This window comes from Sinohyriopsis cumingii, chromosome 4 (genome assembly GCF_028554795.1).
Source record: "Sinohyriopsis cumingii isolate HCF-2022 chromosome 4, ASM2855479v2, whole genome shotgun sequence".
NCBI lineage: Eukaryota > Metazoa > Mollusca > Bivalvia > Unionida > Unionidae > Sinohyriopsis > Sinohyriopsis cumingii.
Window position 1 is genome coordinate 128,774,424 of NC_142964.1, and position 25,704 is coordinate 128,800,127.

At 34.9% G+C, this 25,704-nt stretch overlaps 1 protein-coding gene across 2 annotated transcripts in view; it reads right to left on the bottom strand.

The window, feature by feature from the left end:
• The window catches only part of LOC149802084 (uncharacterized), a 165,678-nt gene that overhangs the window by 69,166 nt on the left and 70,808 nt on the right, over window positions 1–25,704 (bottom strand). For both annotated transcript variants that reach the window (XM_089956484.1, XM_089956483.1), the window contains exons 17-22: window positions 24,311–24,502; window positions 20,444–20,590; window positions 17,956–18,129; window positions 14,812–14,891; window positions 8,977–9,088; window positions 2,142–2,297 (exon numbers count right to left, since the gene is read on the bottom strand). In XM_089956484.1, coding sequence (XP_089812610.1) covers window positions 2,142–2,297; window positions 8,977–9,088; window positions 14,812–14,891; window positions 17,956–18,129; window positions 20,444–20,590; window positions 24,311–24,502 — 861 coding nt within the window. The remainder of the gene's footprint in view (window positions 1–2,141; window positions 2,298–8,976; window positions 9,089–14,811; window positions 14,892–17,955; window positions 18,130–20,443; window positions 20,591–24,310; window positions 24,503–25,704) is intronic.

Below are 25,704 nucleotides of genomic sequence, written 5' to 3' on the forward strand. Positions count from 1 at the left end.
GTGATGTCTCTAAGTACTACATGATACAGGATTTGTGTGACGTCTCTAAGTACTACTTGATACAGGATTTGTGTGATGTCTCTAAGCACTACATGATACAAGATTTGTGTGATGTCTCTAAGTACTACTTGATACAGGATTTGTGTGATGTCTCTAAGTACTACTTGATACAGGATTTGTGTGATGTCTCTAAGTACTACTTGATACAGGATTTGTGTGATGTCTCTAAGTACTACTTGATACAGGATTTGTGTGATGTCTCTAAGTACTGCTTGATACAGGATTTGTGTGACATCTCTAAGTACTACCTGATATAGGATTTGTGTGATGTCTCTAAGTACTACTTGATACAGGATTTGTGTGATGTCTCTAAGTACTACTTGATACACGATTTGTGTGATGTCTCTAAGTACTACATGATACAGGATTTGTGTGATGTCTCTAGGTACTACATGATACAGGATTTGTGTGATGTCTCTAAGTACTACATGATACAGGATTTGTGTGATGTCTCCAAGTAGTACATGATACAGGATTTGTGTGACATCTCCAAGTACTACTTGATACAGGATTTGTGTGACATCTCTAAGTACTACCTGATACAGGATTTGTGTGATGTCTCCAAGTAGTACATGATACAGGATTTGTGTGATGTCTCTAAGTACTACTTGATACAGGATTTGTGTGATGTCTCTAAGCACTACATGATACAAGATTTGTGTGATGTCTCTAAGTACTACTTGATACAGGATTTGTGTGATGTCTCTAAGTACTACTTGATACAGGATTTGTGTGATGTCTCTAAGTACTACTTGATACAGGATTTGTGTGATGTCTCTAAGTACTGCTTGATACAGGATTTGTGTGACATCTCTAAGTACTACCTGATATAGGATTTGTGTGATGTCTCTAAGTACTACTTGATACAGGATTTGTGTGATGTCTCTAAGTACTACATGATACAGGATTTGTGTGATGTCTCTAGGTACTACATGATACAGGATTTGTGTGATGTCTCTAAGTACTACATGATACAGGATTTGTGTGATGTCTCCAAGTAGTACATGATACAGGATTTGTGTGACATCTCCAAGTACTACTTGATACAGGATTTGTGTGACATCTCTAAGTACTACCTGATACAGGATTTGTGTGATGTCTCCAAGTAGTACATGATACAGGATTTGTGTGATGTCTCTAAGTACTACTTGATACAGGATTTGTGTGATGTCTCTAAGTACTACTTGATACAGGACTTGTGTGACATCTCTAAGTACTACTTGATACAGGATTTGTGTGATGTCTCTAGGTACTACATGATACAGGATTTGTGTGATGTCTCTAAGTACTACATGATACAGGATTTGTGTGATGTCTCTAAGTAGTACATGATACAGGATTTGTGTGATGTCTCTAAGTACTACATGATACAGGATTTGTGTGACATCTCTAAGTACTACTTGATACAGGATTTGTGTGATGTCTCTAAGTACTACATGATACAGGATTTGTGTGACATCTCTAAGTACTACATGATACAGGATTTGCGTGACATCTCTAAGTACTACTTGATACAGGATTTGTGTGATGTCTCTAAGTACTACATGATACAGGATTTGTGTGACGTCTCTAAGTACTACATGATACAGGATTTGTGTGACATCTCTAAGTACTACTTGATACAGGATTTGTGTGATGTCTCTAAGTACTACATGATACAGGATTTGTGTGACATCTCTAAGTACGACATGATACAGGATTTGTGTGACGTCTCGAAGTACTACATGATACAGGATTTGTGTGATGTCTCTAAAAGAGCATGCTTCATAGCATGAGCAGAGGTAGTAACAAACGTATGGATGGGATTTAGCACCAATCCCTATAATGATGGGGAGACCACTCTCATCTAATTCACACCTACATGGGCAAACAACTGTTATGTTATTTTGTTATCTAAAAGTTAACATGGGGGGGGACTACATTTTGTGAGGTTGTGGTTGTACTTCTAAGATATTATGATTGAGTAACATATCTGAAGAAAAAAATAGCATAAATAAACTCCCCTTGGATAAACAAATCCAATTTTTGGGGTAATGTAGCTTATGACAAGCCAACTACTCAATTACTTGAATTATAATTACCTTCTTGGTGATTTCTTCCATTTCTTTCTTCATCTGCACTTTTGTCTCCCTTTCCTTCTCAAGATCTTTCTCCAAGTGGTAGTTGTCTGTCTGAAGCTTGGTTCTCTCATGAACAAGGAACTGATTTACCTCCCTTGTTCTGACAGCCTCCTTCATCTACCGTAGAGAAATAAACTGATGCATAAAATATGTCAAACAATATGCAATTGGAATGTAAAGATTACATGGGTTAAACTTAATAGCAATTTGATGATACTGTAAACAGACTGTTACAGATTTTAAGATCATATAACTTGCATCTTTCAGAAATACAGAGTGATAACAATTAGAAAACAGGTTTTTACAAATTCTACATACTAATATATCACTCCATTAATTAAAAAAAAAATTCAAAAAACATCATCAGTAGCATAAATGAGGGCATGTGTTATCAATGTTGACTGAAAATTGTGGTCAATATTCAGTGTTGATGTGAGGTGGAGTTGAGAAAAGCGTTAATAAAATGACATCAAATATGATACAATTAATAATATGTCATTTTTATCTGAATATTATTTGAACATAAAATAATATTTAAGAATATGAACAAAAAGATCAAGTTAATTAAAGACAATTAAAGTTAATAATGTGATACAAATCAAGGTTATATGCACTACTCTTTTTTGCACAAAACATTTTAATTTTAGATCACTATTAGAAGCACTTATTTTTAACACTTAATGAAGCATAAGGGTTTAAGACAGCATTAAGTGGAGATCCTGCTTTGACAATGGCAAAACTGAGACCAAGCAAAGCTTTCAGAATCCTGCTTGGAAACCCATGTTGCAGGTTGATGTATATACACAAATGACGCACGTCTTGACATTTATCTTTGAGCTTGGATGTTAATATTAATTCACATAAAAACAACACTTGGGTAAGTTGAATATGTGAAAATGGTTTAATATAAAATGCAATTACTACAACCAAACATTAATGACTTGATATCCACTCATAAGAATAAATTCATCAGTACATTTGTGATGAACTAAGTTAAAAATTTGATATTTAAGATTAAGCCAAAGTGTCAATGACACATCATAACAGATGACAGAATATTTACCCAATCATATAAACATTGGGGACTACCTAACACCACCTCTACAACCTTGGAAGGATGAAGAAACTACCATCAATACCTCTCAAATCTAGTCCTCACAGAAAGTAAAGAATATTGCATATACTCCAAAGGAAATAGCTCTTTTAATTACCTCCCCTTATGCCCATTAGCTCAACAACTGTAGATGGACTGTTGCCAGTTTAAACTTAAATGACAGAATGCTCACATCTGCAGGGAAGGGAAGGAGGGTATAACAGTAATATGACTGGGTAAGTAACATAATTTACTAAAATATTTTTCTCCATCGAATATATTACCCAATCATATATTAACAATAGAAGAATTGATAAGAGTAGGAGGAAATGCTTGAGAATCCAACCTAGACCAGCACAACCCTGTACAGGCATGATTGTTGCTCTACCAAAACTCTCCTAATGTAAGATCAGCACAAGTAAAGTTCATACTGTTACACATGAGCATGGGTAATCCCTGTCAAAGAACAAGTCCTCTAACTTTGATAGGGGCTAACCTCTTGCCTTCAAACAAGAAAATGAAGTTAGTCATGGAATTGATGCAAGAGTGGTATAACATCATTCTCTTGGCACCACTTCTCCTTATATGCCTTCAAAGTGGACAGCCATCTAGTTGTTATGAGGTGCCTAACTCTTTTCTGCATAGGGCATCCCTGACAAATGCCAAGCAGGTGTTTCTGAAAAAGGCTGGAAGCCTTGTTTACAAGATAAGAATGGGGATCTCAGCAATTTTCCTGGGAACATCTGTCAAAAAGATGGTTCCTCCATTATCTCTCCCATTAGATAATCAGGATTATTTGCAAGTCTTGTCCCTTACTTCATCAATTATCTTTAGTATTAGCATCACTGGAAGGAACACATATGCCCACATTCAATCCGGCTGATGCCTGTAGGTCCAGGAATGGCAACATAAAAGTGGTCATTTTGTTGTTCCATCTTGTCATAAATAGGTCTATTAACAGTCAGCCCCAAAGAGAGCCAATTCGATGGAAAAAGGATGGGTGGAGAAACAACTCTGTAAGAATCAGATGGTCTGTCCTCAACAAAGAGTCAGCCATGAAACTGAGCCTGCTTGGGACATGCTGGATTTGTATATTTCTTTGGTGTTGTGTACACTACCAAAGATATTTCCAAACCATAATATTTTAGCAGATAATTTATTGCTTCAGATTTGTCTGACAGTATCAAAATTGTGTTTATTAGGTGTAAAGTGTCAAATTTGGAACAAGTATTGAACCTTAAGTTGAATGCATTAAGCATTAAAAGTTTATCACATTTAAGCCACAAAAGTCTTTGTAAAGGGTCTCTTTGTCCTTTCTTCTTTCCCCCTTGTCAGTGTTAAACTTGAAAGGTCAGCATTTATGACTCATTGAATTTTTACTAGGGCATCGCAATGCTGTCCTGAGAAAGTAAACATTTGAGCTACCAACCATAACCACTTAATAGGAACCCATGTCAAATAGTCATTTTCAAAGGGAAGTTGATATGCAAAGTTGTCCAGAGATTCTAGGCTATACACAATCTGACAAAGAAATTATCATCTTGGGAAAAATTTAGGAACCGCTGCTCATGATTGATCACAGTAAATTAAGGCATACACTTTGGAAGTAATGTGAATTTAAAGTGACGACCTTGGTCAAAATTCTTTAGTCCAAAATTTCCTGAGAAACGAGAAGTTTGGCTCTGAGGAAACCTAAAAGGAATAGTGCTTTCCTTGTTAAACAAGAAAGGGACCTGGTGGCTGTCTTGTAGGAAAATACAGATTTTAGTGCTAGGATGCACAATTTCTGAAGGAGAAGAGCAGTAAAGGAAACAGTTTTCTGGAAGAGACAGGACATTCCAAAAACGGAATTACAGATAGAGAATAAAAGATTAGGAAGTCCTGAAAGAGATGAAGTGTTCAGAATAGGAAGACTAGAGAAAATAGGAAGGCATGCAATAAACGGGTCAAGAGAGGAAGGTGATGCAATCATACATGGACATTGCGCTCTTTTCACCACTTGTTATTATGATGAAATAAATCCAAATTAGACACTGCTATTAAATTCTGTTGACATAACTTAGGTTGAATTGGAGTTGCTGCTATTAATTGCTGTTGCTGCTATTAATTGTTATTGATTAAATTTTGTTAGTTTTCTTGTCTAAGGGGGCTAGTATTGCATTATTTCTTCCCAAAAGTCTTGCTCAGTTATCTCTTGATCTTCTATCTATCCACTCACACCAGGCTATAAAATCAAGAGAGGTCATCCCCTAGATAATGCCAGCCAAATTCAATTAACCACCACCCTTACTAAGAGAGTGACGTTACATTAGGCTAAATTCCACCTATTTATGGGAGGCATAAAAAATGACTTTCATGCCAAGGAGGCTGATTACTATGACCACTTGCCAGTGATAGTCATCAAGTCCAATTGCATGTGTATCCCTCAACCAGACAAGCTGGCACCAGAGCAAAATGTGATTTCTGGTTGTGGACCTTCTCAACGTATTCTTGACACTAGCCACTCCTAATCTTAATAATGAAGTAGGAAGTATTGGCTCTAAGTTGGGAATATGATTTGCTGGTCTAAATGGCTCAAGAACTGTCAAACCAATAAAGACAACATTTAGTAAATTTTCTCAATTTTGGTCTTGAAACTGAATTCTGTACTTCAGTTTGTAGGGTAAAAATGGTCAGGCAAGTTAGCATCATCCACATCATCCAAAGGGAGACATCCTCCTCTTGTATACCTTGTTTCCTAGGGTATATCATACCACATAGAAGTGATCATGCAGAATTCTCCCTGTGCATGGCCAGAGTTATACCTGTCATTTATGCAAATAATACCAGTGGATTAATATCTAAAAAAATAGTGTGGTCCAGCTAAGGAAGAATTGTCCAGTGTGGTCCAGCTAAGAAAGAACTGTCCAGTGTGGTCGGCTGGGGTGGGCTCCAAAGGTGATGCCAGATCACCATATGCAGGTGTCACTAACATGGCCAGTACAGTTGGCTGGCTGGACAGTCAGCTGACTGGTATGTTGATCACACAGGACCATAGCAGCAGAACAAAACAAGAGGCGTGATCATCTCCAATCAAATGATTCATGACACCAAAAGCATAGCTAGATAGTTCGGATGATTAGCAGCTGGAACAGTTTAGGGAAACAGCTGGTTTGAAACTTGTGGGCTAGTGTGGACTGCAAAGTCAGAAAATAATCCACATGTGCAACATCACCCAGGTTGGGAAAGGACTTATGACCAGTAAGCTGCCAAACAATGGTAACAATGGACTTCATCTTATCCAACTTACTCATCTGCATTCTCACAATAAAGCTTCCAGTACCATATGGGATTGTGGCATATCTTGAGTGGGATTGCAGGCAGTTGCTATGTACTCTGAGGTTATGGTCACTTTTGGTGTTCTTTTTGGTAGGGGTGGTAGGTCAACCAAAATTTGAGTGAATACTCAACACTTGATGTTAAAAAGATTTGGAATGTGCCTTTTTTTCACAGCCTTTTAACTATCTCTTTAGAATGTTCAACCACACCTCTTCCAACCATGTTGAACACACACTACATGTGTCAAAGGACAAGCATTCTGTGCATGCAAGGATGGTATCATGAATGTCCTTCTCTATTTTGAAATGCTAACACATTATTGCACTTGACTGACCTCTTAGACTGAAACAGAGAAAAATAAAAAAACAAACATGCGCACATAACAAAAGTGCAACTAAAGTACAATGGTTCAAATAGGCAATCTGACATGACAGACTAGTAAGTGCATGGATGCTGAAATTACCAGTGCATTGCAAACACACCACATGAAAAACTGCATATTAATAATCAGTATAACCTAGACAATAATGATCCGACAAAAAAGGGCAAATTAAATGAAGAACACATAAATGTTGATTATGACAGTATATGAACAGATTGATTACTAGATCACTAAAATAAATGTGCATTGCAATTATACCAGTGATAAACTGAATGTTAACAACCAGGCTAAAATTGCAAGAAAATAAATTCCAGGTGGAACACAAAAATGTTGAATATGCCAGATTTGTCAAATAAAAAAAATCATACTCATTGTCAATGATGTGTGTTTTAAAAGTACTCAGAGTCTCTGACTGGATTTCACTGCAGCAGCTGGGATGGTTAATCTCTTTAATTGAGCAATTGTGTCAAAAGATTATTAATGCTCAAGAATTGTCAAAATTATGCCAGGTTGACCTGCTAAGTGTGCAGAATTATGTCTAAATGCATTTTCAAATTCTTTTGTCATCAACACTGTAGTAATTGGATGTAAGACTTAGCACACTTTAGCCAATGTAATTAATCTCCTTGCATTTCATTTATTTCTATTTTTCCACATGATTTTCAACAAATAATATAAATATATACACTTTTCAAATGTTTGTAAAAACCACTGTTTGTTCCTGTTGTTGTTTGTGCCCGTTTAGTATTTTGGTGTTATGAATTCATTACAGTGATGTTCAGTGTCGATATACACGTTATTCTGTGGCACACATGGTGAGTGAGTAGTATGTGAGTTGCTTGCACTGCATGTGTCTAACATGCAGCCGCCGATTACATTAACAAGTTCCCTGTTCCGTTGTTCACTCCTCCATCAAGTCTCCAGAAGTCAACTTCAACATTTCTGAGTGCAATATGATACTCAATACTTTGCAAATGGTATCAAAAAAATAATTATTGTACATCAGATTACTACATGGCACTGGTAAGTTTTTAGTAATTACACTGTCATAGTTTTATAATAATTTCTCACCTTATTATTTTGTGAACGGTCCACGTGTGATAGAATCATTTACTTTGAATTATTTATATATTTCATGTATAGATGCTGTAGGTCTTCTTTTTCTCCATCATCTTCTTCATTTTCTTGTGATTCTTTTAGTCATCATTAAATCGGATTAAAGTACAAGTACCCATGAAGATGTAACCTTGTTACTGCTCCCATATATCCGCTACACATATTACATGTTTAATGTTCCATGTCTCAATGTAATATGGATATGTGAACTTGGTGAGTTCAAAGTTCATAATTTTTGTTAACAAATTCCAAGTGAGAAATGGAGTCATATATCTTAACATGTTGTAAACAGTTTCACAAGTTTTTTTCTTCAAATTTTTTTAATTAATTTAAACAAATAATATTCTGTGTCTACTTATAGTAAAGGTCATATAATTTCCAAGAGACACAAAGGTCATGGCATTCAATAACAAGAAGGTCATGGCATTCAATAACAAAAAGGTCATGACAATCATAACAAGAATGTCATGGCATTCAATAACAAGAAGGTCATGGCATTCAATAACAAGAAGGTCATGTCATTCAATAACAAGAAGGTCATGTCATTCAATAACAAGAAGGTCACGTCATTCAATAACAAGAAGGTCATGGCATTCAATAACAAGAAGGTCATGGCATTCAATAACAAGAAGGTCATGGCATTCAATAACAAGAAGGTCATGGTCATGGTATTCAAAACAAAGGTTATGGCATTCAATAACAAGAAGGTCATGGCATTCAATAACAAAAAGGTCATGACATTTATAACTCATAACAAGAAGGTCAAGGCATTTAATAATACAAATGTACTACAGATGAACAAAACTACTGATGAATGGAGCCATGGTAAATTGCTGGCAAAATCTACTTTTTCCCTTAGTAAAAAAAGTATATTTCAGGTAACCTACCTTGGTGGCAAGTTCATTAACCATGCGAGCTATGTCCTCCCTGTTAGAGATCATCTGGTTTTGGATAAATTCTACCTTCTTCTGTAGGAAGTTGATCTCCATCTGCTGACGCCTGCAGTAAAAACAGTCTCTCAGCTAATTAACAGAATCATTCATATACATCAGTGTATCATAGGAAAATTCAGTACAATCATCCAAATTCTGCATCAAACACAAGACTTTGCTAAATGTCTCATGCAAATTTTCAATCCTGAAGACACTTGCTATCTGACACTTACACATAATGAAGGATTATTTTCTCACATTTCTGAATGAAAAATGACACAAAAAAACATCAGCAGTCAAAGCAGTGGTCCAGAAGGCCAAGTGGCATACAGCATCCAAGCTGTATAATAAAGATAGTTTGCAAAATGATACAAATGTGACAAGTCAAGTCCACTCTTATCTGTAAGATTAAACAAGACAAAACAATATTTCACGATATAATTCTCAATTTAACTATAATCTAGAAGCAATTTTTCTTTCATAGATAATAATAAGAATATGGATTTTAAAAAATAACAACCATAATGATGTTTTCAACCAACAACCAGATTAAAGAATCTGTTACATGTGGCTAGGTTGATCACTGCAATACAGACTTCAACTACTGCATATTTTCAGAAGTAAATGTGATGCAATGAATATTTGCCTGATTAATGTGAAAGACAGATGATGATGGATATCAGAGTTTGTGTGTACTATGATCACAGTAGTCGTATAATGAAAGACATATGATGATGGATATCAGAGTTTGTGTGTACTATGATCACAGTAGTCATATGATTAAAGACAGATGATAATGGATATCAGAGTTTGTGTGTACTATGATCACAGTAGTCATATGATGAAAGACAAATGATGATGGATATCAGAGTTTTTACCAGTTTGTGTGTACTATGATCACAGTAGTCATAGGATGAAAGACATATGATAATGGATATCAGAGCTTTTACCAGTTTGTGTGTACTATGATCACAGTAGTCGTATGATGAAAGACAGATGATAATGGATATCAGAGCTTTTAGCAGTTTGTGTGTAGTATGATCACAGTAGTCATATGATGAAAGACAGATATATTCCCCATCATTGTTTAACAATGAAAATCATGATCATACAGATGCAGGAATGTGAAAAAATGCCATCTTTGCCAAGTATATATGATCTCTAGCCTCTGACAAGTTTACCCATTTCTAACGATGCTTCAAATTTATCATTTAAACTCTAAGGATGTCCGTAGGTGAGACACGAGAACAAGGTTCTTGGCATGATAATGATGTTTTTGTGGTTTTGGCATGATAATGATGTATTTGTGGTCTTGGCATGAGAATGACATTCTTGTGGTTTTGGCATGAGGACAATGTTTTTGTGGTCTCGGCATGAGATGTTTTTGTGGTTTTGACATGAGAATGATGTTTTTGTGGTTTTGGCATGAGAACAATGTTTTTGTGGTTTTGGCATGAGAACAACGTTTTTGTGGCCTTGGCATGAGAATGATGTTTTTGTGGTTTTGGCATGAGAACAATGTTTTTGTGGTTTTGACATTGTGGTTCTTCTCACCCTCATATCAAGAACCTTATTCAAGAAACATCAAGAGCTTCATTTTCAGGTTGAGAAATCACACCACCTCTGAAGTGGGAGCAAACAAAAACAAAGATGGCAGAACATGCACTGTTGATCTGCACTGCTTTTTCTTTCAAGATCAACTCAAGTTGTTAGGGTGAACAAGTGAGCATGGATATGCGAAAATGCTTTTCTTGGTGCTTGGAAGAAGTTTCAGAATGGGCTGCCCAAAGACAGCACAAGTGTGGGACAATATTATGTTAGTACAAAACCTAACAGGTGTTAATGAGCACTTTGTAATTCCAATAAATAATTTAGATCAATGATTCCTCTCAAATTATATCTGAATATGACTAAAAGCTCTGATCATAGATTCCAAAAGATTGATATTCATATAGGAATTAATAATCTTACTGATATCAACCTTATATACATCCCCACTTGACCTATGTTGCAATATATTTTATGAACAAAACTCAATCATCTTAATTGAAAATTAACCGAAACTATAAACAGTTATGCTTCTAGAACCTAGAATCAAGGCTAGGTCTAGAATTCAAACTAATTAAACATTTAGTTATAATTCACAAACAAGAAAAACATCAGGTATGCACTAAAACTTAATTCTCAATCATAGACAAAGGTCAAGCACACAATACAGGGGGGATTAGTGCTGGTATGGCATGCAACAAAGAATATATGACTGAAACCTGAATTTTGAGCATATGTAAGTATCAACTGGTCCTTTAACAGTTCTTCTGTCTCTTTCTGGGTCCTAGAAAGAGGATCTGAGGTAAATGTAATGATGCTTCAAGAAGGCCAGAACGTCCATGCAATCATAATATTGCCATAAATGTGACTTTGACCCAAATTTCAAAATGTTGAATAAGCAGGTCACAGAATGTCATAGCTTCTAAGACTGACACTGACACCTAGGTCAAAGGAGCAAAAGAAAATTTCCTGCAATGAACATTCTTAGCTTCATGATAATTCAATCCAAGTATACAAAAAATTCCATTATGAAGTTTATTAAACACAAGAAACTGATACAACTTTAACCAAAACCCTAATGTATAATTTCTATGACCATGACTTTGACTCCAAGGTCAAAGTGGCAAGCATCATGTCCAAGGGTTTAGGAAATAAAATCAAATGAAACAACTTTAACTAAAACTTTAACACACATTTTCGATAACTTTTTCTGTGAACCCAAGATCAAATAGGCAAGCATGCATGTAACCCAATGAATTGTCTAAGTTTTCATTATGTTTCAGATCAAGTATGAAGAAAATCCATTTAGGAAATATATGCAAATTAATGAAAACTGGCAATCTGCACATGATGACACTGCTGCCTCTACAGATTACTTACCACCAATGCAGGCTTGACAAAAAAATGACTGCTACATATCTCTTACCACTAATGCAGGCTTGACAACAAAATGACTGCTACATATCACTTACCACCTATGCAGGCCTGACAAAAAATCACTGCTACGGATTACTTGTAATCAATGCAGGCTTGACAAAAAAATGACTGCTACAGATTACTTACCACCTATGCAGGCTTGACAAAAATGACTGGTACATATCACTTACCACTAATGCAGGCTTGACAAAAAAATGACTGCTACATATCACATACCACCAATGCAGGCTTGACAAAAAAATGACTGCCACATATCACATACCACCAATGCAGGCTTGACAAAAAAATGCTACATATCACTTACTACCAATGCAGCTTGACAAAAAAATGACTACTACATATCACATACCACCAATGCAGGCTTGACAAAAAAATGCTACATATCACTTACCACCAATGCAGGCTTGACAAAAAAATGACTGCTACATATCACATACCATCAATGCAGGCTTGACAAAAAAATGCTACATATCACTTACCACCAATGCAGGCTTGACAAAAAAATGACCGCTACATATCACATACCACCAATGCAGGCTTGACAAAAAATGACTGTTACAGATTAATTACCATCAATGCAGGCTTGAAAAAAATTGCTACATATCACTTACCACCAAAGCAGGCTTGACAAAAAATGACTGCTACATATCACTTACCACCAATGCAGGCCTGGCAAAAAATGACTGCTACAGATTACTTGCCATCAATGCAGGCTTGACAAAAAATGACTGGTACATATCTCTTACCAACAATGCAGGCTTGATAAACATGACTGCTACATATCTCTTACCACTAATGCAGGCTTGACAAAAAAATGACTGCTACATATCACTTACCACCTATGCAGGCCTCACAAAAAATCACTCCTACAGATTACTTGTCATCAATGCAGGCTTGACAAAAAATGACTGCTACATATCACATACCACCAATGCAGGCTTGACAAAAAAATGACTGTTAAAGATTAATTACCATCAATGCAGGCTTGACAAAAAATGCTACATATCACTTACCACCAATGCAGGCTTGACAAAAAGTGACTGCTACATATCACATACCGTCAATGCAGGCTTGACAAAAAATGACTGCTACATATCACTTACCACCAATGCAGGCCTGGCAAAAAATGACTGCTACAGATTACTTGCCATCAATGCAGGCTTGACAAAAAAAATGACTGGTACATATCACTTACCACCTATGCAGGCTTGACAAAAATGACTGCCACATATCTCTTACCACTAATGCAGGCTTGACAAAAAATGACTGCTACATATCACTTACCACCTATGCAGGCCTGACAAAAAAATCACTGCTACAGATTACTTGTCATCAATGCAGGCTTGACAAAAAATGACTGCTACATATCACTTACCACCAAATGCAGGCTTGACAAAAAAATGACTGTTAAAGATTAATTATCATTAATGCAGGCTTGACAAAAAAATGCTACATATCACTTACCACCAATGCAGGCTTGACAAAAAATGACTGCTACATATCGCTTACACCAAAGCAGGCTCGATAAAAAATGAGCAGTATGGTGGAAGAACATTCAGCTTATTTCAACTGATTATGTAGTTCTGAAATTGAGCTTCACATATATATGATAAGGTCTGTGTGATGTAATACTATTATTATAATATCAGTGTGATGTAATACTATTATTATAATATCAGTGTGATGTAATACTATTATTATAATATCAATGTGATGTAATACTATTATTATAATATCAATGTGATGTAATACTATTATTATAATATCAATGTGATGTAATACTATTATTATAATGTCAGTGTGATGTAATACTATTATTATAATATCAATGTGATGTAATACTATTATTATAATATCAGTGTGATGTAATACTATTATTATAATATCAATGTGATGTAATACTATTATTATAATATCAGTGTGATGTAATACTATTATTATAATATCAGTGTGATGTAATACTATTATTATAATATCAGTGTGATGTAATACTATTATTATAATATCAGTGTGATGTAATACTATTATTATAATATCAGTGTGATGTAATACTATTATTATAATATCAATGTGATGTAATACTATTATTATAATGTCAGTGTGATGTAATACTATTATTATAATATCAGTGTGATGTAATACTATTATTATAATATCAATGTGATGTACTAATGTCACTGTAATATTGATGTCATATAATAACATTATAAAAGTGTCAGTGGAATGTAATGTTATTATAATCTTGATGTGATGGAATAGTGTTATTTTATTTTATGCTACAGGATTTTCTGAGAAAACAATCTTGATATTTCAATGGAGTGAAAAAATATCATATCTTTTCAATGGCTGTCAACAGACAGATGGCTCAAGTTCAAATCCAACAAGGTGAAAATATTTATTTTTCTTAATTTTCTGATTTACTTTGAATTGGGAAGGAAAATTATGTTATTGTTGACATTTTCAGTTATTTATTTATTTTTCTTAATTTTCAAATTTACCTGAATTGAGAGGTAAAATTATGTTTCTGTGCAAACAACATGACATAAATGGCAAACTGCTGACATCACACAGGATCGTGTATGAAATGATTTATTTCAATCTGTTATTCTCATTCTCATACTCCACATGGAAAGTGCTGGGTTCCATGTCACTATTTTAAGTTGATAAAATACCTATACACTATACATTGGACAGTCACTTTATAGTATTGACTCATACATCACTTTGTGACCCCTCCCTCCTCCAGTCATGTTATAAGGACAGAATACTGAAGCAAGAATTAATGGAATAAGAGTTGCCTCATACATGCTTCTGTCCTGGATCATCTCTGCCTCTCTCTCTTTGCCCTCCAATAGCAGTCGTAGAGAGTCCAGCTCATTCAGCAGCTGAAAACAGGATTACAGTTAACATTATTCAACAAAGTAAAACAAAACTAAACAAGTAATGGAAACTTTTCTAAAGCACACAAATATTATGCACTAGAGCTAACACAAAACAAATACACCATATCCCTCCTCATTAGAAAGTGACATTACATCAAGGAGAAGTAATGGTGTATACATGGTGTATAAATGGTGTATAAACATTTAATATAGAACAAATGTAATTTGAATCCCATGTAAAATTACATGGAAAAGACCATAATACAAGGATGCCCATGTAAAATTACATGGAAAAGGTCATATTACAGGGATGCCCATGTAAAATTACATGGAAAAGATCACATTACAGGGATGCCCATGTAAAATCTCATGGGAAAGATTATATTACAGGGATGCCCATGTAAAAGTACAAGGAAAAGATCATATTACAGGGATGCCCATGTAAAATCTCATGGAAAAGATCATATTACAGGGATGCCCATGTAAAATCTCATGGGAAAGATTATATTACAGGGATGCCCATGTAAAATCTCAAGGGAAAGATTATATTACAGGGATGCCCATGTAAAATTACAAAGAAAAGATCATATTACAGGGATCCCCATGTAAAATCTCATGGAAAAGATCATATTACAGGGATGCCCATGTAAAATCTCATGGGAAAGATTATATTACAGGGATGCCCATGTAAAATTACAAGGAAAAGATCATATTACAGGGATGCCCATGTAAATCTCAAGGGAAAGATCATATTACAGTGATGATGCCCATGTAAATCTCAAGGGAAAGATCATATTACAGGGATGCCCATGTAAAATCTCATGGAAAAGATCATATTACAGGGATGCCCATGTAAAATCTCATGGAAAAGATCATATTACAGTGATGATGCCCATGTAAATCTCAAGGGAAAGATCATATTACAGTGATGATGCCCATGTAAAATCTCATGGAAAAGATCATATTACAGGGATGCCCATGTAAAATCTCATGGAAAAGATCATATTACAGGGATGCCCATGTAAATCTCAAGGGAAAGATCATATTACAGTGATGATGCCCATGTAAATCTCAAGGGAAAGATCATATTACAGGGATGCCCATGTAAAATCTCAAGGGAAAGATCATATTACAGTGATGATGCCCATGTAAATCTCAAGGGAAAGATCATATTACAGGGATGCCCATGTAAAATCTCATGGAAAAGATTATATTACAGGGATGCCCATGTAAAATTACAAGGAAAAGATCATATTACAGTGATCCCATGTAAAGTCTCATGGAAAAGATCATATTACAGTGATGATGCCCATGTAAATCTCAAGGGAAAGATCATATTACAGGGATGCCCATGTAAAATCTCATGTAAAAGATCATATTACAGGGATGCCCATGTAAAATCTCAAGGGAAAGATCATATTACAGGGATGCCCATGGAAAATCTCATGGAAAATATCATATTACAGGGATGCCCATGTAAAGCTCATAGGAAAGATCATATTACAGGGATGCCCATGTAAAATCTCATGGAAAAGATCATATTACAGGGATGCCCATGTAAAGTCTTCTGGGAAAGATCATATTACAGGGGTGCCCATGTAAAATCTCATGGAAAAGATCATATTACAGGGATGTCCATGTAAATCTCATAGGAAAGATCATATTACAGGGATGCCCATGTAAAATCTCATGGGAAAGATCATATTGCAAGAATGCCCATGTAAAATCTCATGGAAAAGATCAGATTACAGGAATGCCCATGTAAAGTATCATTAGAAAGATTTTATTACAGAGATGCCCATGTAAATCTCAAGGGAAAGATATTACAGAGATGCAAATGTAAAACCTCATGGAAAAGATCATATTACTGGAATGCCCATGTAAATCTCATGGAAAAGATCATATTACAGGGATTTCCATGTAAATCTCATAGGAAAGATCATATTACAGGAATGCCCATGTAAATCTCATAGGAAAGATCATATTACAGGGATTTCCATGTAATTGGAGAAAAAGAGCACTTCTTATAATATTTCTTGCCTTTTTTAAACATGAGAATGAAGAAATAGATTGCATACTTTCACCCAATATATATGAGATGTGGAATGCAGGGGTTATTTGTTCTGAGTACAATCCAGAAAAAGGACAAGTGTAAAAACACACACTGGCATATAAAGACACCCAATGTTGATACAGATACATCCACATTCATACACCCCATTCAATAATGCTGTGATGGTGTTTAATGTGAGGAGTGATATAAAATATTCAAAATCTAAGCAAATACATGAATAGATAACAGATAAACCGATAAAGATCTGGGAACTGAACATCACAAAAATTTTCCATTATAAAATTCTATGAATATTGTTTAGCATATAAAAGATAAATATCTATCATTTTTGTTATACTTTCACAGATATCACCTTTTACATTATGTTTATGCTATTGACAGATTAATAATTCAAGCTGGAGCTACAAGCAGCTGAGGTAATTCCTTTGTCCACAGTACTACAGAGACAAATATATAATACTCCCCTTACACTCCCCTGAAACATATATGAATTATACTCCCAACACTCACCAGTACTATTGAGACAGATGTGTAATACACTCCCTTGTACTATTGAGACAGATGTGTAATACACTCCCAACACTCCCCTGTACTATTGAGACAGATATGAATTACACTCCCAACACTCCCCGGTACTATTGAGACAGATATGAATTACACTCCCTACACTCCCAGTACTATTGAGACAGATATGAATTACACTCCCAACACTCACCTGTACTATTGAGACAGATGTGTAATACACTCCCAACACTCCCCTGTACTATTCAAACAAATGTGTAATGCACTTCCTACACTCAACTAAGCTATAGACAGATATTTAATACACTAACTGTAATGTAGACAGAAATTTAATATACTCCCAACACTCCCCTGTAATATAGACAGATTTTTAATACACTCCCTATAATGTGAGTACAGAACATTATTAATGAAACTTAACAGATCTTTATGATCACACTTTTAAATGCAGCAGAAAAGAAGTTCCTTCACCTTTCTATAGTCTGCTGGAATGTTCACATATCGAGTCTCAAAGTTGCCATGCTGTTTTCTGGCTTCTTGTTCAAACTTCTCAAGAATCTCTTGTAATTTCTTCTCAAGTTTAACCAAGTCTTCTTCTGCTTGTCCCCGCTCCTGGATGAGTGAGTCATTCTCCTCAGCAATCTGCTACAAAAAAAAAGACTAGTAATGAATCAAATGATACTAACCATATATACTTCAGCATACATCACATCCAACTGCAAACTGCACAGATTCAGATCTGCCATTGCTTTAACATGTATTTCTGCCTGAAGGCATAGTCCAATCTACATGGGGGCCCCGAGTGGCCAAGTGGTCTAAAGCACTCACCGTTCCAGATCAGTGCCATCTCACCTCTGTCTGTGTGGGTTCGAGTCCAAGGCTCGGTTAGCATGGGTAAGTGGGAAAGTCTGTCAGTAGCTTCTTGTGGGCTGGTGGTTCTTCTCTGGGTTTTCCAGGGTTCTTCCTCCACCAGTTATACTGGCCGCCATGTATAGCCTATCATGTGCTGAAAAACGATGTTAAACCCTAACACAACAACCAATCTCAGTGCGTTTCTACCAGGAGGAATAGCTCAGTCGGACCTATATGTACTTCTACCTGGTGGGGTTAGCTTGATCTGATGTACATGTAAAGGTTAGCTCAGTCTCACCTATATATATATATATATATATATATATATATATATATATATATATATATATATATATATATATATATATATATATATATATCTTCATGCAACATAATCTCTGATTGATTTAATATCAACATATCTGGCAATAAAGTCGATGAAACCCTTATGTAATTGTGACATCATGACACTCTCCTTGTGAAGTGGTAGAGCTACTCAAAATAAACTTTCTAAAATTTCTGAACAAAATAAACTTTTGTTAGAATAGGAATAAATGTTGCATGCATTTGCAGACTTAAAGACAATGATTTACTTTTGTCATCACAAATTAAGTCTTACCTGCATCACAATATGACAATATGTGGCCAAGGGTGTATGCATCAAAGAGAAATACTTCATCTGTAAGGTAATTACCATGTAATAATTTTTCACAGAGATGGCAAAAGTAGTCTTTACCTAATTCTGCTAACAAAACCTTTCATAAAATTTCTAAGTATTGAAAAAGAAAGCATCTATATCAAGTCCCATTCTAAAATTTATAAATATTCTCCAACCTACCAAGTCCCATCCTAAAATGTTTAAGTATTCTCCTACCTACCAAGTCCCATCCTAGAATGTCTAAATATTCTCCTACTTACCAAGTCCCATCCTAATATGTCTAAGCATTCTCCTACCTACCAAGTCCCATCCTAATATGTTTAAATATTCTCCTACCTACCAAGTCCCATCCTAAAATGTCTAAATATTCTCCTACCTACCAAGTCCCATCCTAATATGTCTAAGCATTCTCCTAACTACCAAGTCCCATCCTAATATGTCCAAGCATTCTCCTACCAACCAAGTCCCATCCTAAAATGTCTAAATATTCTCCTACCTACCAAGTCCCATCCTAATATGTCTAAGCATTCTCCTACCTACCAAGTCCCATCCTAAAATGTCTAAGCATTCTCCTACCTACCAAGTCCCATCCTAAAATGTCTAAGCATTCTCCTACCTACCAAGTCCCATCTTAATACGTCTAAGCATTCTCCTACCTACCAAGTCCCATCCTAAAATGTCTAAATATTCTCCTACTTACCAAGTCCCATCCTAATATGTCTAAGCTACCTACTAAGTCCCATCCTAATATGTTTAAAGATTCTCCTACCTACCAAGTCCCATCCTAAAATGTCTAAATATTCTCCTACCTACCAAGTCCCATCCTAATATGTCTAAGCATTCTCCTAACTACCAAGTCCCATCCTAATATGTTTAAGCATTCTCCTACCAACCAAGTCCCATCCTAATATGTCTAAGCATTCTCCTACCTACCAAGTCCCATCCTAATATGTCTAAGTATTCTCCTACCTACCAAGTCCCATCCTAATATGTCTAAGCATTTTCCTAACTACCAAGTCCCATCCTAATACGTCTAAGCATTCTCCTACATACCAAGTCCCATACTAAAATGTTTAAGCATTCTCCTACCTACCAAGTCCCATCCTAAAGTGTCTAAATATTCTCCTACCTACCATGTCCCATCCTAATATGTCTAAATATTCTCCTACTTAACAAGTCCCATCCTAAAGTGTCTAAATATTCTTCTCCCTACCAAGTCCCATCCTAAAGTGTCTAAATATTCTCCTACATAGCAAGTCCCATCCTAAAGTGTCTAAATATTCTCCTACCCACCAAGTCCCATCCTAAAGTGTCTAAATATTCTCCTACCTACCAAGTCCCATCCTAAAGTGTCTAAATATTCTCCTACCTACCAAGTCCCATCCTAATGTGTCTAAATATTCTCCTATTTACCAAGTCCCATACTAAAATGTCTAAGCATTCTCCTACCTCCAAGTGTTGCTCTAGCTCATGCTTCTCAGCAGTAAGTTGGAGTATTGTTGTCTTTGCCTTGACTAACTCACTCTCAAGCTGACGAAGTTCTTTCTGGGCCTGAAAGGTTTGCTCCTTGGTTAACTGAACTGTTGAATGGAGTTGCTGAAATAATAATCAATATTAATTTAGTCTTAAAATAATTCACACTGATATTAATTATGGACAAACATGTAAATCAGATCTTTCTTCATCAAAAATTTTAATAAAGAAATTACCAAAGAGCAGGAACTTTCAGCTCTTGTGCAAAATGTTTGCAATTTAACAATCTTAGCATGAGATGACAAAATTAAATCATGATAAATATTGAAATTTTATAACCTGTAAAGATTAGGAATCACTAAAATAAATTAAGCCAAACTTACAATGTCCTAATTTTGAACAAGTATGCAAATTTTGAATGTGTAAAATATACCCGCAAAATGGCAATATCAAGCCATCATAAATATTGAGACACACAGCAGGTATAACTGGTACACATCTTTTTGCAGTATTAAGGTGATTTCAAACCATCGTAAATACTGAGACACAAAGCAGGTATTACTGATACATGTTATTTGGCAGCAATAAGGTAATTTCAAACCATCATAATCACTGAGACACACATCAGGTCCTATGGCTCATGCACCAAAAGGTAAAGACACAATATAGATACATAACACTTCCCTCATAAAAAAAGGAAAGATTTGTATAATAAAGCTTTCTTTTACATACTATTCAAACATACAAATGATATTAATAATAATAAAAGTTAAATAAAAAGGTATTCAATGAATGAAATACAAAATATATACAAACTCAAAGCATCATAATACATCTAAATATGTGAAAGCGTATCTGCAATCAAATTATCTTTCCTCTTTGTGTGTGTAACATCAAACTACACCTCAATAATCTCTGATTTTTATTTTTCATTTTGTTAATGAAAGAAGGTTATCATCACTACATACAATAATTGAAGAAGGAGCTGAACTAACATATACTTCAAAGTGTTGCAAAGCCAATATTAAAGCCAAGCAATCCTTCTTGATAGTGGAATCATTTCTCTGGTGTGTGTTTAATCATTTAGAGAAACAGCACAGTGGATGTTCAACACCATTTTTAACATCCTGAATTAATACTCCACAAACCCCTACATTAATTTAAATGATTAGTTGAAATCTGGAGCTGAAAAAACAGGTGCACTATTAAGTATGACTTTTAATTTATCAAAAGCCTCCTGACGTTTGTCCAACCAGTGACATGAAGACTTATCCATGGTGACATGAAGACTTATCCATAATGACATGAAGACTTATCCATAGTGACATGAAGACTTATCCATAGTGACATTAAGACTTATCCATAGTGACATTAAGACTTATTAAATTCAGTCAAAAATGTAATTAAGGTATGACAGAAATACAAAAGAAAGGAGTTTTCAGTCAGCTCTCCTGCCCATACCACAATATTCTCTACAAGGTAAGTATTATGGTCCTTGTACAGTTGGAGACAAAAATAAGTGACTTAAAATATATCATTAATATTCTTGGAAAGCAAAATCAGAAACAACTTGGCCATACACATAGTGTAAAGGAGTATGTTGATAGAGATAGCCCTGTTAATCATTCAATCATTTTAGTTGTACCTGTCCCACGCAGTGAGGATTTAAGCAGTGGAATGCGCAGTTTGATTGTGGTGAGATTGGTTTAACCAGTCTTTGGAATTCAGATATATTGAACAATCTGGACCAGAAACTTTCTACAGCCCACAAGAAAAGAGACTAAAAAAAACTATTATGTTCCAACACAAACAAATAAAATCTACCATGATGCTGAAATGTACATTATACATTTATGAAAAAGAATGTTGGAAAAAACAGAAATTTAATATTTGTTGGACATTGATTTTAATGAGTCCACCAAACGTAACTGGAGTTCACCATGTATTCTTTTGCTGAAACCAGATAATTTCCCTATGTGTAGTAGCTAGAGAAAAGTGAACAATGTCACCAAAACAGGTTCATTTTACAATACCAAGAAATGATGTCTGCGCTGGCAAAATTTGAGATGCAAAATATATCACCAAGTTAGACCTTTTGAAAGGATTTGGCAAATTTCACTCAATGAAAGAGCAAAACAAATTGTGGCATTTGTTACTACAGATGAACTTGATCAATGTAAAATGATGCCATTTGGTATTAAAAAAATTATCTCTCAACATTCCAGCATTTAATGAACATGATAACATCTGGTATAGATAGCTGTGATGTATATATTAATGATGTCATATACAGTGAGACCTGGACAGATCACCTGAAAACTATTCAGATTTTCTTTGATTGATTCAGTGATGCAAATGACAATTTAAGTAAGACTTTTACCATGCTTGTGTTACATTTTTAGGGCATATTATGGGACATGGCAAATTAAACTTCATGTCACTATGGATAAGTCTTCATGTCACTATGGATAAGTCTTCATGTCACCATGGATAAGTCTTCATGTCACTATGGATAAGTCTTCATGTCACCATGGATAAGTCTTCATGTCACTATGGATAAGTCTTCATGTCACCATGGATAAGTCTTCATGTCACTATGGATGCAGTTCTTGAACTCTTCAAGTAATACAAGTTGTATGAGATTGCATAATCTTAACCAGTTTTCTTGGCCTATCAAATAACTGCTCTTTTTCAATTGCAAATTCAACATGAGTTTGTCCAGTTTTTTATTTATAGTTGCAATTCTTGAACTCCTCAACTAATATGAGTTGTCCAGGACTATCATAATCTTTATCAACTTTTTAATCAAATTTGAAATGGATTTGTCCAGTTTCCTTTTTACAATTCCTAAACCTCTGTTGATATGCCTCAGGTACTAACTCATAATCCTACAAGATACATTCCTTATCCACATCTTAATTAGTACTTTGTCTTGTACTGACGGTGAAGTGTAAACTTTCTTGAGCTTTGTCAATAAGTACAATCTGTAACAATAAAGTCCCATAAGTACAATCTGTAACAATAAAGTCCCATAAGTACAATATGTAACAATAAAGTCCAAGCAAAGTCAGCAAGTTTGTAAAACAACAAACAATTTAATTCTCAAAGTTAAAAAATATGAAAATTTTAGGCACTTACAGCATTATGAATTAAATCCAAAATAATCCTAAAAGCTCTATCATAAGTCAAAAAAAATACAGTGTTCAGAATGAATTCCAGATCCTGAATGTGCTGATGTAACAACAGCAATGAATGTGCTGACATGTGCTGACATGCCAACAATCCTGAATGTATCATTATAATGAACAATACAAACAAATGATTCCTCTCAAATCATATCTAAACACAACATTAAATACATCTGTAGAGTGATTTTAAAACAAGAACACTGGAAATAGGAATTAAGAATGACCACTGGAAAAGAAATGGCCATGTAATTCTGCACATTTTCTCCAAGTTCACATTTTAATGTTTTGGAGAAAATAATGATCTATGTAAATATTAAAAAAATGTATAGCTAGATGTAAATGACTGTTTAGGGTATATTATAAGAACATTGTCAGTATAGTAGGTGGATCTGACTAACTTTATCATGTCTTGTTTCATAGCGGATCATGTTCAATACTTTGGTTTTCCCAAGATCTTATCTGCTTCCACTATCAAACTTAAAGTAGAACATTTGTACACTGTATCAAATATCTGATTCCCAGGACTGATTGATTACACTACCAAGAACTTGACTTAATTGTAAATTACTGAATGTATCAATAAAACCTCAACTCTTGATCATTCTGTTTAATTATCTCACATTAAATTACATGTAAGTATTCATAAATCTCTTACTGCCATTTCCTGCTTTAGAGTTGTCCTTTCTCCCTCCAGCTCCCGGATTCTGAGTCGGTCTCCCATGGAGCTCTGGGGTGGAGGATGAAACTTGGTGTCATAGGACCTCTCATGACGCAGTTCTTTCAGGTCTCTCTCCAACTCCTCCACCCTGTTCTTAGATAGACTCAGGTCTAATTCCAAGGATGTAACCTGTAACAGACAACAGCAAATCATTACTGCCACAGTAACAAACTAGACCTAGAAATAACACTACTTTTTCACTCTACGAGTTTGTCAGTAGTTTCTGTCAGTAATGAATGTACAGAATCTTGTTAGAACTTGAATGATATTCAAAGCATGTTTTCATTATTTATGACAAAATAATTTTACAAATTATCATATTTTACACAAATGCTGCATCTGTCACAATGGATAGTGAATATTACAAACATTATATTTATGATCCTTGAATCACATGTTTGACTAGTGTCATGTATGCCAATGTGGTACCCAAATGGAATATTGTGACCAGAACATTGAATTGTTGGTCCTTAATACAGGTAACATGATTTCTGCTTGATCACAATTCAATTGCATTTGTGATACAAGAAATTGGTTATGTTTCATAAAAAGCATTTCAATGACCTAGATCTAAACTGATGTTGAAATTGCAGTATGCCTGTATAAAATTTAATCTGATTGCAAAATTAGAATCTGATGCAAGTTATCATTCGGGTATAATCTGAGGTTATAACATCACTCATTCTGCTAGCATTATCTGATGTTATAACATGAATGACTCTAGTAGCATAATCTGAGATTATAATATAAATTATTCTACTGACATAACCTTAAGTTATAACATGACTGATTCTACTGACATAATCTGAAGTTATAACAAGACTGATTCTACTGGCATAATCTGAAGTTATAACATGACTGATTCTACTGACATAATCTGAAGTTATAACATGACTGATTCTACTGACATAACCTTAAGTTATAACATGACTGATTCTACTGACATAATCTGAAGTTATAACATGACTGATTCTACTGACATAATCTGAAGTTATAACATGACTGATTCTACTGACATAATCTGAAGTTATAACATGACTGATTCTACTGACATAACCTTAAGTTATAACATGACTGATTCTACTGACATAATCTGAAGTTATAACATGACTGATTCTACTGACATAATCTGAAGTTATAACAAGACTGATTCTACTGGCATGTTCTGAAGTTATAACAGTCTAATGACATAATCTGAAGTTATAACAAGACTGATTCTACTGACATAATCTGAAGTTATAACAAGACTGATTCTACTGACATAATCTGAAGTTATAACATGACTGATTCTACTGACATAATCTGAAGTTAAAACAAGACTGATTCTACTG